The sequence below is a fragment of the Convolutriloba macropyga genome, chromosome 5 (genome assembly GCF_964194025.1).
Source record: "Convolutriloba macropyga chromosome 5, txConMacr16.3, whole genome shotgun sequence".
NCBI lineage: Eukaryota > Metazoa > Xenacoelomorpha > Acoela > Convolutidae > Convolutriloba > Convolutriloba macropyga.
Window position 1 is genome coordinate 75,901,410 of NC_134472.1, and position 17,526 is coordinate 75,918,935.

General features: G+C 34.0%; 1 protein-coding gene across 1 annotated transcript in view; it reads left to right on the forward strand.

Annotated features, from left to right (window-relative positions):
• The window catches only part of LOC142339662 (phosphorylase b kinase regulatory subunit beta-like), a 71,016-nt gene that overhangs the window by 19,501 nt on the left and 33,989 nt on the right, over window positions 1-17,526 (forward strand). Inside the window, exons 2-3 of the mRNA XM_075389858.1 lie at window positions 7,886-8,051; window positions 17,025-17,188. Of these exons, the coding sequence (XP_075245973.1) occupies window positions 7,886-8,051; window positions 17,025-17,188 (330 nt within the window). The remainder of the gene's footprint in view (window positions 1-7,885; window positions 8,052-17,024; window positions 17,189-17,526) is intronic.

Consider the following 17,526-nt stretch of genomic DNA (forward strand, 5'->3'; position numbering starts at 1 on the left):
GGTACTATGATTTAATTGATACATTTTATGACTTATTTCTAACGATAGTGAAAAGTTCGATGAAGTTGTACTCAAGAAACCACTATCGATCACCTGAGAAGATTCGCCTTTACAAAAGAAGATGTCAAAATTGATGTTTGAAAGATCACTAAACAAACGGATTGTCAGATAGAAATTAAATAAATACAGATGATGATGTTATGTTCAGTTGTCTAATTTTTGATATATTTTCGATAAATATTTGAAAACATTTTTGTTATTCTTTACAAAATTTGGTCGTTTTTCTACAATACTAAAAAACGTGTAAAAATTGAGTATTTTTGACAATATTTAGCTACTTTGTGGTAATTATAAGTGGTAGCAAGTGGACAGTTTTTAATAGAATTGGGTTTCTTGTTAGAAAATATGTTTTTTGTGGCAAAAAGGAAGTATTTTTTGGTATGAAATGGCTATTTTTTTAGTATTGGGTAGTTTCTGGTAAAGTTTTTGGAAAAATTTCGTCAGATTTGGGTTTTTTCTGCAAGAATTGGGTAATTTTCGGCAATAATTGGGTAATTTTTAGTAATAATTGGGTATTTCTGGTGATAATTGGGTATTTTTGGTAAGAATTGGGTGTTTTTTCACCAAGAATTGTGTGTTTTCTGCCAAGAATTGGTATGTTTTTGGCAAGAATTGGGTGTTTATTTCAAGAATTGGGTATTTTTTAGCAAGAAGTGTGTCTTTTTTTCAAGAAATAGTTATTTTTTAGCATGAATTGGGTATTTGTGGCAAGAATTGGACATTTTTGGCAATAATTGGGTATTTTTGGCAATAATTGGGTATTTTTTGGCAATAATTGTGTATTTTTTGCCAGGAATTGGTAATTTTTTGGTAAGAATTTCTTTTTTCAAGAATTGGGTATTTTTAGCGAGGATGGGGTTTTTTTTTGGCAAGAATTGGGTATTTTAAGCAAGAATGTGATATTTTTCGTGTGAACAGCTTGGGTATCATGCTCTGAGGTACGTCTTTTATGGGAAGAGGTAAATTACCTTACTAATTTAATATTAAGTGATTATCTGACTAATCCCCCTCGTGTGAACAGCGTGGGTATCACGCTGTGAGGTACGTCTTCGGGATATGAGGGAAAATGGGCTATACGTAATCTTTATAGATAGGTACATCTTTTATCCCCCTGTCTTGCTAATCCCCTTCGTGTGAACAGCTGGGGTGTCATGCTGTGGGGTACGTTATTGGAAATTTGCATTATTAAAGTGTAAAATGGTAGGGGGTCAATGACCTTACTTATTTGTTGTTAAGGCACTATCTTGCTAATCCCCCTCGTGTGAACAGCTTGGGTGTCATGCTGTGAGGTACACGTTTGAAAATTTACATTATTAAAGTGTAATGTGGGAATGGATAAACGACCTTACTAATTTAATATTAAGGGATTATCTTGCTAATCTCCCTCGCGTGAACAGCTTGGGTATCATGCTGTGAGGTACGTCTTTGAAATCAGATGTTAGTAAAATGCAATTTGATAAGGGGACAATGACCTTACTGATTCGATGTTAAGGCACTGTCTTGCTAATCCCCTTCGTGCGAACAGCTTGGCTGTCACGCTGTGAGGTACATCTCTGGAAATTTACATTAGTAAACTGTAATATGGTAGGGGGTCAATGTCCTTACTAATTTGTTAAGGCACTGTCTTGCTAATCCCCTTCGTGTGAACAGCTTGGGTATCATGCTGTGAGGTACACTTTTGAAAATCACGTAAACCGTACGTAAGTGTAAATGAGTCACCCTATCTAATTTAATATTAAAACATTACCTAACTAATCCCCTTTGAGAGAACAGCTTGGGTGTCATGCTGTGAGGTACGTCTTTGGAAATTTACCTTAATAAACTGTAATATGGTAGGGGGTCATTGTCCTTACTAATTTGTTAAGGCACTGTCTTGCTAATCCCCTTCGTGTGAACAGCTTGGGTTTCATGCTGTGAGGTACGTTTTTGGAAATTTACGTTATTAAAGTGTAATTTGGTAGGGGTCGATGACATTATTAATTTGTTGTAAAGGCACTATCTTGCTAATCCTCTTCGTGTGAACAGCTTGGGTGTCATGCTGTGAGGTACATCTTTGGAAATTTACGTTATTAAAGTGTAATTTGGTAGTTGGTCGATGACCTTATTAATTTGTTGTTAAGGCACTATCTTGCTAATCCCCTTCGTGTGAACAGCTTGCGTGTCATGCTGTAAGGTACGTCTTTGGAAATTTACGTTATTAAAGTGTAAATTGGTAGGGGGTCGATGAGCTTATTAATTTGTTCTTTAGGTAATATCTTGCTAATGCCCTTCGTGTGAACAGCTTGGGTGTCATGCTGTGAGGTACGTCTTTGGAAATGTATGTTATTAAAATGTAATTTGGTAGGGTATCGATGACCTTATTAATTTGTTGTGAAGTCATTTTCTTGCTAATCCCTTTAGTGTGAACAGCTTGGGTGTCATGCTGTGAGGTACACTTTTGAAAATTTACGTTATTAAAATGTAATTTGGTAGGGGGTCGATGACCTTATTAATTTGTTGTTAAGGCACTATCTTGCTAATCCCCTTCGTGTGAACAGCTTGGGTGTCATGCTGTGAGGTACATTTTTCAAAATCACGTAAGCTGTACATAAGCGTAAATGAGTCATCTTATCTAATTTAATATTAAAACATTAGCTAGCTAATCCCCCTTTGTGTGAACAGTTTGGTTATCATACTGTGAGGTACGTTTTTGAAAATTCGTTCGGAACTGTAAATGAGTCATCCTAAATTATTATTAAAGGATTATCTTGCTAATCCCCTTAGTGCGAACAGCTTGGGTATCATGCTGTGAGGTACTTCCTTGGAATTTGAGGGAAAATGGGCTATACCTAATCTTAATACATAGGTACTTCCTTTTACCCCCCCCCCCCCAGCTTTGCTCGCATATTACTACTAATGAAATTTAAGAAAGGAGTAAAGAATTCGCGAAAATCAACCGGAGTTTTGCAAAACTGTAATTTTCATTGACTTTCAGAACAGTTTGGCAGCCACCAAACACCCTCAAGTTGAAGGTAATTTGGTACTGGTAAAAGCTTTAAAAAATAACTAATATGTACGAGAAATAACCACCCAAAATGTGAAGGCATTTATTGCCAATGTTCAGGAAACTCTAATCCCCGATAACTCCTCGAAAAAAATGAACTTTGGAAAATCCTCCAAATAATAATAATCTACTCGCAGTGAGGTTTCTAATAATACCATTGGATTTTGACGTGGTAAATTTTAAAAAAAAATAAAATAAAAATAATGAAAGTTAAGAAGGAAGTAAAACACGGGAGGTTTGCAACACTAAATTTCAATTACTTCCAGAATGGTTTGGCAGCCACTAAAACACTTTCAAAAGCATTGAGGGTAATTTGGTACTGTTAAAGGCTTCGCAAAAATAAGTAAATTGTACCAAAAATAACCCAAAATGTGAAGGAATGTATTGTTAATGTTCAGAAAACTCCTTTAAGTAATATTAATTCACTGTCAGTGGGGTTTCTATTATTACCACTCAATTTTGACGTGAAATATATCGACCGGCCAAAATTGACTGAATAGTAATATCCCAGTTTAGAATGTAGTACTCTTTACCAATTTGTATCGGAACATCTAAAAGTTACCTTCAAATTTTTTGGTAATTTTTTTGAATTTTTTGATCCACTTAGTAGCATTGAAAACGAAAAGTGAAACAATGTAAGTTTGACATTTGTTGCCAGGGATGTTCTGATTTTTTTTTCTGGTCTGGACAATGCAGATGAACGGTTGGAGCATTAATCTCATATTGCCTATTCAACTTGCATTTTTTTTACTTGCTAGATTTTTCAAATAATTCTTTTTAATTAATTCTTAAAATGCGATGTTTTACGGAGCTTTTGTTTTATTTTAATAATGACAGCTTGTGGCTATGTTTACAATCCAACTTTTCCTAGATTTAGAGTTAAATGAACTCTCAACCCTCCGTACTAGACTGAAAAAAGCGTTTCAAGATTATTTTTCTTGGCTGCGCAGATGCGCGCGATCCTTGTGGTAGTTACTTTTTTGTATATTTGTGCTTTTGTCATGCTGTCTGGCTTTTTCTTTTGCCAGATGATGACGAAAGTGACCATATCAGCGTTGGTAAGGGAATCTGCCGTCAATTTGTGTTCTCTACTGGTTATAGTTTCAATCTACTGATTATTTTCTGGGCAAAGTGGTGAAGTGTCTGTGCCCCTTGAATCCACGAGTAGATTGGACCCTCACCTGTTTTCTTGGACATTTTGATTAATTTTACCTACACAGACCTCAAGAATTTAAATACACATCTTTTTATATACATATATGGGATGATGAAGTTGAAAATCTCAATGACTTGTTGCGATAACGACTGTTTATTTATAAGAATTGCACTGACTTGGTCTGTCTTTAATTGCCAACAAATGGGTGCTCCATGACCGCAACAATTCATACTCGAACGGAAGTCCCATGATTATATAATTGATATTTAAGGTCACAAATTAATTTGGATTGCATTATTCGAAGAAAAATTTGCAAGTGGTTTGGTACTGAGAAAGACTGCTGATAAATGTGACTGCATGAATCCTCAGGTCTTTACCGTCATGCTCAAAGCACCTGTGTTTTGGATAATGTGATGTGCTGAATTAAGTGGTGACTGATTTGAAAAGTCATACGATTAATTTATTAATAGCCGCCTCAGCTTCTCAGCCGGTTATTATAGCGCTCCTTTTTTACAATTCAAAGAATTTGAATTGTATTGGCGCTGTCTTTTTTACTACTCGAAAAGGACTATTGGTTTTCTTAAGGTTTTTTAAACCGGAAGTACTATTTGTTCAGGTGGCGCTTTGACCTAATAGTGAAAGTGAGTAAAATTGCCGTGTGAACTAACTTTTTCTGAGCGAGAGAAATTTTTTTGTTCATGCGCTGCGTTCAGTGAATGACTTTTTGACTTTGAAAAGAGTTTTTAATAGCCGCACAGCGATAGCTGGGGCTATTATTGGCCTTCTCTTGGTTTTTTTTTATTTCGTCGTCATGATTTTTGTTACGACCATATGACGTCACAGCCACTTTTTGTTCATTCGTTCATGCAATTTCAACTGAATTGCATGTGTGACGTCATTTTTCGCTTTTAGTGGAGCGATTTTTTTGTTCATGCGCGTGATTAAATTTTTGGTCACACTTGACTTACCTCACTCTCAAAAATGACTTCCTCACTTTGAAATTGACTTTTATTTACTTTAATTCAAAGAGATAAGGTCAAATGGGTGTGTTTCACTCTAAATGAAGGTTATTTGAGATCAGCTAATAGAGGCAGCAAAAACTTATACAGATTTTTAATCAAAATATAACATATCAGCCTTCAATGAAAAGACGAATTTTTTTGGTCTGCCTCTTTTACTGTTTTTTTTAGTCTGCAGATCTACGAAGCTATTGCGGCTATTTTCTGGCAATCTGCCAGCTATGTTGAGAGATTGGTGCATATAGATGAGAGTTTTTAGCCGTGTTTTCGTCCATTTGGCCAAAATTAACTTGTTTTCTTTTAGAAGTAAATTTTGATCGTGATCGAAGTCGCTTGAATATGTAACCATCTGAAATTGATACCACAATGGTTCTGAGAGCTTAATAAAGTCTCCTTTTTGGCTCTTTGAGAGGAATTTTTCAAACCAAACTAGTAATTATCTCAACGTCTTTTTGATAATTCCTGAATTAGATGCTTTTTTTGACGTGAGGTATTTTTGTTTTATGAAATTGTACACATACAAATCCGAAGTTTTCTGAATTGTTTCTTGTTTTTTGAGTTTAATTGCCATGAAAATTTTTTTGGTGCACTATCGGTGTTTTTAGTTTCGTTTTGCTGCTAATTGAATTGTTTTTGACAATAGCTCTTTAAAATTCAGTGAAAATTTTTATCATATTTTGAACCTTTTTAAAATTGTTTTATTGTTTTGCAATTGAGCTGAGACAGGAAGATGGCTGTGTAACGTCCTTAAACCTCGTTTGCCTAATAACAAAAAAATCCATATTTTTCACCACAATTTTTTTGTTGGTGTGTTAGTTTTAATCTTTTTGACGATGTATGTATTTTCCACATTCTAGCATGATTCCTTCAAACTTTTTCCTTTCACCTATAGCTTATGATTGTCGTCGCCTTGCCTTAAGTAAATTTTTAAATTTTTGATTTGAAATAATAATTTTTGTCTTTCCTTTGAACTTTTTAAAGTTTTTGAATTTTGAAGTTTTTTTGCAATTGATTTTAATGAACGTAATATGAAACTGCGGTTTTGCTAACTTCATATTAACACATTTTGAACAACTCTCTTTTTCTGTGAATTTTCTTAGGGCTTGGTTTTGATAATATACGAAATTTTGACTTTGAAAATTGTTCTGTCTCTCCAAGTCTTTTTCATGAGTAATTTCATTTTGATAAGTTTTTGGTCATTGTTTAGTTTTTTTCGCGGTCATTGTGATTTAAAGCTCATTTAATGTTTATAGTTAAAGCCGCAATTTTTATTTAGTTTCCAATTGATCACTGTTGTAAAATAGTGTTTCGATTTAGAGAATTTACGGAAAATGATAAAGGTGAGAGCTTTTTAAAATTTTTTAGCCATTTCTGGCAGTATTCAAATTTTTCATCCAAAATAAGGTTTTTGTGGCCTAACATGGCTCGCGTTTTGCTGCTCGCGTACTTTGATGTTTTAATTGCGTACAAAAAATTTGGCTTAGTTTCTATAAAGGACTAATATAGTTTTGTTCTGTTAGTTTCATGGGCTATCTTTTTTTGACTGATTTTTTTTGTTTTTAGAGGTCACTTTAATGGCAATCTGTTGATTAAAAGATAGGTCTTTCACAAAGAGGACTCTTCGAGTCGTTTCCTGAAATCTTCCGGCTATGTTTTTTTGAGATCTGTTAAAACATTTTCGTGATTTTTCAAGTCAAATTGGAGTAGTGATTTTTGTCACGCCGAAACAGGAAGTGGAGCGCAAATGCGAGTGATTTTGAGGCGTATTTTTTTCACCCCAAAGTAGATTGAGAAAACAAATATTCGCTTTCTCGATTGTTTTGTTCATATGCGTCAATTTGACTTATTCTGAATCTTTATTTGATGGGTTTTTTTTTTTTCAAAATAGTTTTCTAAATCCAACCCTAACACGCCGAAACAGGAAGTGGAGCGAAAAAGCGAGTGATTTTGCGGCGTGAAATTTTTTGGCTCTAATATTTGAGAGAGACAGCGGTGTTGTAACAAAAATTTGTTCTTGCTAGTGGTTTATTGTTCACATGCGGCAATTGCACTTTAATTTTTAGTTTTTTTTTCGGTTTTTTGGATCGGATTTTTTTTCTTAATGGTTTTCCCAATCCATTCATAATTCTTTCTATGCCTAGTTTTTTGTCAGAATCAAGTTTACTTTTCTCGCTAGTGGTTTTTTGTTTTCCCTAGCGGCATTTTCTTTTCACTAGTTTTTTCTCTTTCAATCCCAATCTTGGTTATGGGAATCAACGGTGGCTATTTTCCGGATATCTGCCGGGTATGTTATAGAAAATGGATGGAGAATTAGAAGTAGATTTAATTCCTGTAATTAATGCAGACCCTGATTACCCTGAAAAATGAAATTAGATATTGCCTCATTTTCCAGACAGATTGAAGAATAACGCGTGTCTTCTCGTTTACAATAACGTATGAGTCTATCCACTTACTGTATTTGGTTGTCTCAATTAAACAGAGTTTTACTTAGCAATTAGAATATAAAATCTCATTGACTTGTTTATTTGTTTATATGGTGGACAGGGGTCAAGGACAGCCACAAGAAACATTTTTATTGCGTCCACTAGATCAATATTGTTCTATCAGGTCGTGTTGCACACGTTAGGGAGAACATCTACTGTGCTACTGCAGTGTGGGCTCTTGGACAGGCATACAAATTGGTGGACAATGACGGAGGTCGCACTCATGAGTTGGAACATAGTGCTATCAAATGTCTACGTGGTATTCTATTCTGCTGGATGAGTCAGTACAGGTATCTTTGCTAATGCTCAATTACAGCTGATACAGTTTTAAAAAATTTTAAATGCTCTCATGCAAAGTTTATAAACGATTGCCATTGCTAGAGAGGCTATTATTGGTATCATCGGGAATATTAGCATTTCAAAGAATTTGAATTGTATTGTGGCGCTGTTCACACATTTTTAATAGCCGCGAGGCGATAACTGAGGCTATTATTGGCCTTCTCTTGGTTTTTAATAGCCGCCTCAGCTTCTGAGTCGGATATTATAGCGCTCCTAATTTTTTACAGTTCAAAAAATTTCAATTGTATTGGGGCGCTGTCTTTTTATTAACGACTCGAAGAGGAGTATTGGAGAAGTCCTTTTTTAATCAATTTTATTGGAGTGAATTTTGAAGCGGGAAATGAAACACGTGAAAAAATTTGGAGTGATTTTGTTGCTGAACAAAATTAAGAGTGGAGCGAAAAGAAAGTGGTTTTTGTTCATATCGCTGTTTTTTAGAGAGCGAGAAATTGAGGTGTGAAAAAAAATTTGTAAGCGAGCGAAATTTTTTGTTCACGTGCGGCATTTTAAAGCAGATTTTTTCTCAATTTTTTTAAGAGGTTTGGTTATGATTTTCTTTCATTTTTAGGCTAGGTTTGATAGTGGTTTGAAGGTTTCTGAAAATTTAAATGATTTTTATGCTAAATCGGATGGTTTTCATGTATTTTTCTGATTTTTGGGCTAATTTTTACGATTTTTTTTCACAAATGTTTTGTTTTACTGCCTCAAATGGGTATTGAAAAGACCCCTATTACTTCAGCTGTTTTTAGTTAGCACGTGGATACAGTTTTGTTCATATTAAGCGTTTTTTTTAATGAGAAATATGACAAAAAATGGCGACAATTGGAACTATTTTTTTTAATTTTTTGCAGTTTTTCGGTTTTTTTCTGTTCTTTAGACAAGTTTCTTAACTTATTATGACTTGCCTATTGTTTTGCGAGTATCTGAATATCCTATTGACTAAAAAGAATTTTTGTTTGGATTTACATGCTTTTGTATTATTAAGCAATATATTAACTTTTTCCAGTTTTTTAGTCAAAGTTGTTTGTAAGCGCTTATTTTTTCATGATTTGGCTTCAAGCATTTTAAAAAAATCTTATAAGTGGTTTTAGTAGGTACTATATGTGCTAATGAAGTAATTGTGGCAGATATAGTTAATTCGGGGTCTCAATTTATGACAGAATTTGATCAGATTTTGTCATATTTTAATAGATTTGATTTTTTTAACTTTTTTATGGTTTTATTTCAAGATAATCCCAAGTTATTGGGGGAACGTTTTGTCTGATGTGTAATTGGTTGGCATTTAAGTGGATTTTCACTTCGAGTCGCTTCCGGAATTCTTCAGGCTATGTTTTTTTTAAGATCTTTTCACACATTTTCATAATATTTGAAGTCAAATTGAAGTAGTGATTTTGGTCACGCCGAAACAGAAATCCGAGCGAAAAAGCGAGTGGTTTTGCTGCGTAAAATTTTATCACTTTAATTTTAAAGTAGAGTGAGACAACGGTGTTTGAATAAAAGTTCGCTTTCTCGCTAATGGTGTTTTTGTTCACATGCGGCAATTTCACATAGTCACGCCGAAACAGGAAGTGGAGCCAAAAAGTGGGTGGTTTTGTGGCATGAAATATTTTTGCTGTTATTTTAAATTTGAGTGAGAAAACGGTCTTCGAACAAAAGTTCGATTTCTCGCTAGTGGTTTTTTGTTCACATGCGGCAATTTTACTTTGATTGATAACGTATGAGTCTATCCACTTACTGTATTTGGTTGTCTCAATTAAACAGAGTTTTACTGAGCAATTAGAATATAAAATCTCATTGACTTGTTTATTTGTTTATATGGTGGACAGGGGTCAAGGACAGCCACAAGAAACATTTTTATTGCGTCCACTAGATCAATATTGTTCTATCAGGTCGTGTTGCACACGTTAGGGAGAACATCTACTGTGCTACTGCAGTGTGGGCTCTTGGACAGGCATACAAATTGGTGGACAATGACGGAGGTCGCACTCATGAGTTGGAACATAGTGCTATCAAATGTCTACGTGGTATTCTATTCTGCTGGATGAGTCAGTACAGGTATCTTTGCTAATGCTCAATTACAGCTGATACAGTTTTAAAAAATTTTAAATGCTCTCATGCAATGTTTATAAACGATTGCCATTGCTAGCGAGGCTATTATTGGTATCATCGGGAATATTAGCAATTCAAAGAATTTGAATTGTATTGGGGCGCTGTTCACACATTTTTAATAGCCGCGAAGCGATAACTGAGGCTATTATTGGCCTTCTCTTGGTTTTTAATAGCCGCCTCAGCTTCTTAGCCGGCTATTATAGCGCTCCTAATTTTTTACAGTTCAAAGAATTTCAATTGTATTTGGGCGCTGTCTTTTTATTAACGGCTCGAAGAGGAGTATTGGAGAAGTCCTTTTTTAATCAATTTTATTGGAGTGAATTTTGAAGCGGGAAATGAAACACGTGAAAAAATTTGGAGTGATTTTGTTGCTGAACAAAATTAAGAGTGGAGCGAAAAGAGAGTGGTTTTTGTTCATATCGCTGTTTTTTAGAGAGCGAGAAATTGAGGTGTGAAATAAAATTTGTAAGCGAGCGAAATTTTCTGTTCACGTGCGGCATTTTAAAGCAGATTTTTTCTAAATTTTTTTAAGAGGTTTGGTTATGATTTTCTTTCATTTTTAGGCTAGGTTTGATAGTGGTATGAAGGTTTCTGAAAATTTAAATGATTTTTATGCTAAATCGGATGGTTTTCATGTATTTTTCTGATTTTTGGGCTAATTTTCAAAATTTTTTTCACAAATGTTTTGTTTTACTGCCTCAAATGGGTATTGAAAAGACCCCTATTACTTGAGCTGTTTTTAGTTAGCACGGGGATACAGTTTTGTTTATATTAAGCGTTTTTTAATGAGAAATATGACAAAAAATGGCGCCAATTGGAACTATTTTTCATAATTTTTTGCAGTTTTTCGGTTTTTTTCTGTTCTTTAGACAAGTTTCTTAACTTATTATGACTTGCCTATTGTTTTGCGAGTATCTGAATGCCCTATTTACTGAAAAGAATTTTTGTTTGGGTTTACATGCTTTTGTATTATTAAGCAATATATTAACTTTTTCCAGTTTTTTAGTCAAAGTTGTTTGTAAGCGCTTATTTTTTCATGATTTGGCTTAAAGCATTTTAAAAAAATCTCATAAGTGGTTTTAGTAGGTACTATATGTGCTGATGAAGTAATTGTGGCAGATATAGTTAATTCGGGGTCTCAATTTATGACAGAATTTGATCAGACTTTGTCATATTTTAATATATTTGATTTTTTAAATCTTTTTTTATGGTTTTATTTCAAGATAATCCCAAGTTATTGGGGGAACGTTTTGTCTGATGTGTAATTGGTTGGCATTTAAGTGGATTTTCACTTCGAGTCGCTTCCGGAATTCTTCAGGCTATGTTTTTTTAAGATCTTTTCACACATTTTCATAAAATTTGAAGTCAAATTGGAGTAGTGATTTTGGTCACGCCGAAACAGAAATCCGAGCGAAAAAGCGAGTGGTTTTGCGGCGTAAAATTTTATCACTTTAATTTTAAAGTAGAGTGAGAAAACGGTGTTTGAATAAAAGTTCGCTTTCTCGCTTAGGGTGTTTTCGTTCACATGCGGCAATTTCACATAGTCACGCCGAAACAGTAAGTGGAGCCAAAAAGTGGGTGGTTTTGTGGCGTGAAATATTTTTGCTGTTATTTTAAAGTAGAGTGAGAAAACGGTCTTCGAACAAAAGTTCGATTTCTCGCTAGTGGTTTTTTGCTACATGCGGCAATTTTACTTTGATTTTTACTGTTTTTCGATTTTTTTGGATTGGATGTTTTTCTAAATGTCTTCCCAATTCACTCATAGTCTGTTCTAGATCAATTTTTTACTTAGTCATTGAAATTTCTTCGAATTGTACGTCAGGACTTGTCCTGCTATGTTTTTTCCTAAGATCTGTTCACACCTTTTCATGATTTTTGAAGTCAAATTGGAGCAGTCTATTTGGCCACGTCAAAACAGGAAGTGGAGCGAAAAAGCTACTGGCTTTACTGCATGGAATTTTTTCACTCTGATTCTGAAGTAGAGTGAGAATACGGTGTTTGAACAAAAATTCCCTTTATCGTTTTCGGTTTTCTGTTCACATGCGGATATTTCACTTGATTTTTTTACTATTTTTTTTTATTTTTCGATTGGATTTTTATTCTAAACCGTTTTTCCAATGCATTCATAGTTCATTCTGACCAAGTTTTTTGTTTGAACAAAATTTCCATTTCTCGCTAATGAGTTTTTGTTTCCATGCGACATTTTTACATAGATTGTCTGTTTTTTTTTTTAATTTTTGTTTTGGTTTTATTTAGAAATGGTTTTCCCAATTCACTCATAGTCCGTTCTAGGTCTGGTTTTTTGTTTAGTCATTGAAAATTTTTTAAATTGTACGTCAGGATTTGTCATGCTAGGTTTTTTTAAGATCTGTTCCCACTTTTTCATGATTTTTGAAGTCAAATTGGGGTCGTCATTTTGGTCACTCCGAAACAGGAAGTGGAGCGAAAAAGCTACTGGCTTTACTGCATGGAATTTTTTCACTCTGATTCTAAAGTAGAGTGAGAATACGGTGTTTGAACAAAAATTCCCTTTATCGGTGTTGGTTTTCTGTTCACATGCGGCAATTTCACTTGATTTTTTTACTTTTTTCTTATTTCTTGGTTTGATAGTGGTTTGAAGGTTTCTGAAAATTTAAATGGTTTTTATGCTAAATCGGATGGTTTTCATGTATTTTTCTGATTTTTGGGCTAATTTTTAAGATTTTTTTCACAAATGTTTTGTTTTACTGCCTCAAATGGGTATTGAAAAGACCCCTATTACTTCAGCTGTTTTTAGTTAGCACGTGGATACAGTTTTGTTCATATTAAGCGTTTTTTTTTTAATGAGAAATATGACAAAAAATGGCGACAATTGGAACTATTTTTTTTAATTTTTTGCAGTTTTTCGGTTTTTTTCTGTTCTTTAGACAAGTTTCTTAACTTATTATGACTTGCCTATTGTTTTGCGAGTATCTGAATGCCCTATTTACTGAAAAGAATTTTTGTTTGGGTTTACATGCTTTTGTATTATTAAGCAATATATTAACTTTTTCCAGTTTTTTAGTCAAAGTTGTTTGTAAGCGCTTATTTTTTCATGATTTGGCTTAAAGCATTTTAAAAAAATCTCATAAGTGGTTTTAGTAGGTACTATATGTGCTGATGAAGTAATTGTGGCAGATATAGTTAATTCGGGGTCTCAATTTATGACAGAATTTGATCAGACTTTGTCATATTTTAATATATTTGATTTTTTAAATCTTTTTTTATGGTTTTATTTCAAGATAATCCCAAGTTATTGGGGGAACGTTTTGTCTGATGTGTAATTGGTTGGCATTTAAGTGGATTTTCACTTCGAGTCGCTTCCGGAGTTCTTCAGGCTATGTTTTTTTAAGATCTTTTCACACATTTTCATAAAATTTGAAGTCAAATTGGAGTAGTGATTTTGGTCACGCCGAAACAGAAATCCGAGTGAAAAAGCGAGTGGTTTTGCGGCGTAAAATTTTATCACTTTAATTTTAAAGTAGAGTGAGAAAACGGTGTTTGAATAAAAGTTCGCTTTCTCGCTAATGGTGTGTTTGTTCACATGCGGCAATTTCACATAGTCACGCCGAAACAGGAAGTGGAGCCAAAAAATGGGTGGTTTTGTGGCGTGAAATATTTTTGCTGTTATTTTAAAGTAGAGTGAGAAAACGGTCTTTGAACATAAGTTCGATTTCTCGCTAGTGGTTTTTTGCTACATGCGGCAATTTTACTTTGATTTTTACTGTTTTTCGATTTTTTTGGATTGGATGTTTTTCTAAATGGTCTTCCCAATTCACTCATAGTCTGTTCTAGGTCAATTTTTTACTTAGTCATTGAAAATTCTTCGAATTGTACGTCAGGACTTGTCCTGCTATGTTTTTTTCCTAAGATCTGTTCACACCTTTTCATGATTTTTGAAGTCAAATTGGAGCAGTCTATTTGGCCACGTCAAAACAGGAAGTGGAGCGAGAAGGCTAGTGGCTTTGCTGCATGGCATTTTTTCACTCTGATTTCAAAGTAGAGTGAGAATACGGTGTTTGAACAAAAATTCCCTTTATCGTTTTCGGTTTTCTGTTCACATGCGGCAATTTCACTTGATTTTTTTACTGTTTTTTTTTATTTTTCGATCGGATTTTTATTCTAAACTGTTTTTCCAATGCTTTCATAGTTCATTCTGACCAAGTTTTTTGTTTGAACCAAATTTCCATTTCTCGCAAATGAATTTTTGTTTCCATGCGGCATTTTTACATAGATTTTCTGTTTTTTTTTTTAATTTTTGTTTTGGTTTTATTTAGAAATGGTTTTCCCATTTCACTCATAGTCCATTCTAGGTCTGGTTTTTTGTTTAGTCATTGAAAATTTTTTAAATTGTACGTCAGGATTTGTCATGCTAGGTTTTTTTAAGATCTGTTCCCACTTTTTCATGATTTTTGAAGTCAAATTGGGGTAGTCATTTTGGTCACCCGAAACAGGAAGTGGAGCGAAAAAGCTACTGGCTTTACTGCATGGAATTTTTTCACTCTGATTCTAAAGTAGAGTGAGAATACGGTGTTTGAACAAAAATTCCCTTTATCGGTGTTGGTTTTCTGTTCACATGCGGCAATTTCACTTGATTTTTTACTTTTTTCTTATTTTTTGGATCGGATTTTTTTCTTATGGTTTTTCCAATGCATTCATGGTTCATTCTAGAACAAGGTTTTAGAGTGAGAAAAGGGTCTTTGAACAAAAATTCGATTTTTCGCTAGTGGCTTTTTGTTCACATGCGGCTATTTTACTTTGATTTACACTGTTTTTTTTTTCGATTTTTTGGATTCGATTTTTTTCTGAATTGCTTTCCCAGTCCTATCAGGAAGTGGAGCGAGAAGGCTAGTGGCTTTGCTGCATGGCATTTTTTCACTCTGAGTTCAAAGTAGAGTGAGAATACGGTGTTTGAACAAAAATTCCCTTAATCGTTTTCGGTTTTCTGTTCACATGCGGCAATTTCACTTGATTTTTTTACTGTTTTTTTTATTTTTCGATCGGATTTTTATTCTAAACTGTTTTTCCAATGCTTTCATAGTTCATTCTGACCAAGTTTTTTGTTTGAACCAAATTTCCATTTCTCGCAAATGAATTTTTGTTTCCATGCGGCATTTTTACATAGATTTTCTGTTTTTTTTTTAAATTTTTGTTTTGGTTTTATTTAGAAATGGTTTTCCCAATTCACTCATAGTCCATTCTAGGTCTGGTTTTTTGTTTAGTCATTGAACATTTTTTAAATTGTACGTCAGGATTTGTCATGCTAGGTTTTTTTAAGATCTGTTCCCACTTTTTCATGATTTTTGAAGTCAAATTGGGGTAGTCATTTTGGTCACCCGAAACAGGAAGTGGAGCGAAAAAGCTACTGGCTTTACTGCATGGAATTTTTTCACTCTGATTCTAAAGTAGAGTGAGAATACGGTGTTTGAACAAAAATTCCCTTTATCGGTGTTGGTTTTCTGTTCACATGCGGCAATTTCACTTGATTTTTTACTTTTTTCTTATTTTTTGGATCGGATTTTTTTCTTATGGTTTTTCCAATGCATTCATGGTTCATTCTAGAACAAGGTTTTAGAGTGAGAAAAGGGTCTTTGAACAAAAATTCGATTTTTCGCTAGTGGCTTTTTGTTCACATGCGGCAATTTTACTTTGATTTGTACTGTTTTTTTCGATTTTTTGGATTCGATTTTTTTCTGAATTGCTTTCCCAGTCCTATCATAGTCCGGTTTAGGTCGACTTTTTTGTTTAGTCAATGAAAATTTGAATTGTACGTCAGGATTTGTCCTGCTATGTTTTTGTCTGAGATCTGTTTACACATTTTCTTGATTTTTGAAATCAAATTGGATTAGTGATTTTGGTCACGCCGAAACAGGAATTGGAACGAAAAAGCGTGTGGTTTTGTGGCGTAAAATTTTATCACTTAAATTTTAAAGTAGAGTGAGAAAACGGTGTTTGAATAACAGTTCGCTTTCTCGCTAATGGTGTTTTTGTTCACATGCGGCAATTTCACTTAGTCACGCCGAAACAGGAAGTGGAGCGAAAAAGCGAGTTGTTTTGCGGCGTGAAATTTTATTGCTGTAATTCTTAACTAGTGAAAAACAGCGTTCGAACAAAAATTCGTTTTCTCGCTAGTGGTTTTTCTCGCTAGCGGCTTGTTGACCATGCGTTTCTGTTTTTTTTTTTGTTTCTGTTATCTGATTTTTTTAGAAATGGTTTTCTTAATTCATTCATAGTCAGTTTTAGGTCTAGTTATTTGTTTAGGCAATGAAAGTTCTTTGAATTGTACGTCAGGACTTGTCCTCCTATGTTTTTTTTATTTCGTCGTCGCGATTTTTGTTACGACTATATGACGTCACAACCACTTCAAATCTGCTTTTTGTTCATTCGTTCATGCAATTTCAATTGAAGTGCGTGTGTGAGACGTTATTTTTCGCTCTTAGAGGAGCGAGTTTTTTGTTCATTCGCGTGATTAAGTTTTTGGTCACAATTGACTTACCTCACTCTCAAAAATGACTTTCTCACTTTGAAATTGACTTTGATTTACTTTAATTCAAAGAGATAAGGTCAAATGGGTGTGTGTCACTATATATGAAGGTTATTTGAGAGCAGCTTATAGAGGCAGCAAAACGTATACAGATTTTTAATCAAAATATAACATATCAGCCTTCAATGAAAAGACGAATTTTTTTGGTCTGTCTTTTACTGATTTTTCGAGATTGCAGATCTACGAAGCTTTTGCGGCTATTTTCTGGCAATCTGCCAGCTATGTTTGTTAATGGTAACTTTTTTCTTTATAGGATAATTGAGAAATTCAAGTTCCAACAGTTGCAATCAAATTCTCTGCACACAGTATTCGATGCTCTAACTGGGGAGCCCCTGGATCCCGAGTGTAGTTACCCTCATTTACAAGTTGATATCCAGGCACTGTTCCTCCTCACGATAGTCCAGCTGACGTCATCAGGTTCTGCAATTTAACAGCAGGCTTTTAATCTTGAAATTTGGGTTTTTCTCCTCGAATCAATATTTCTACTATCTATTGAAGTTTTTTTGTTTCCAAGTCGTACATTTGTTTTTTTTGAAAAAAAACTATGAAAAGTTAAAGATGATTTTTCCTCGATAGTTATTATCCAAACTCATCAGAAGTTTCTGGTGTCGGTCGGTACCTCAGACAACTGTTATTGAAATATTTTTGTTGAATTTTTGACAATCTTCGTTCTTAATCGCTTATTCGAGTATTACGCATCCGAGGATGTTTCAAATTTGTGGATATGAGGTTTCGTGAAAAAAATGAGCAAATAT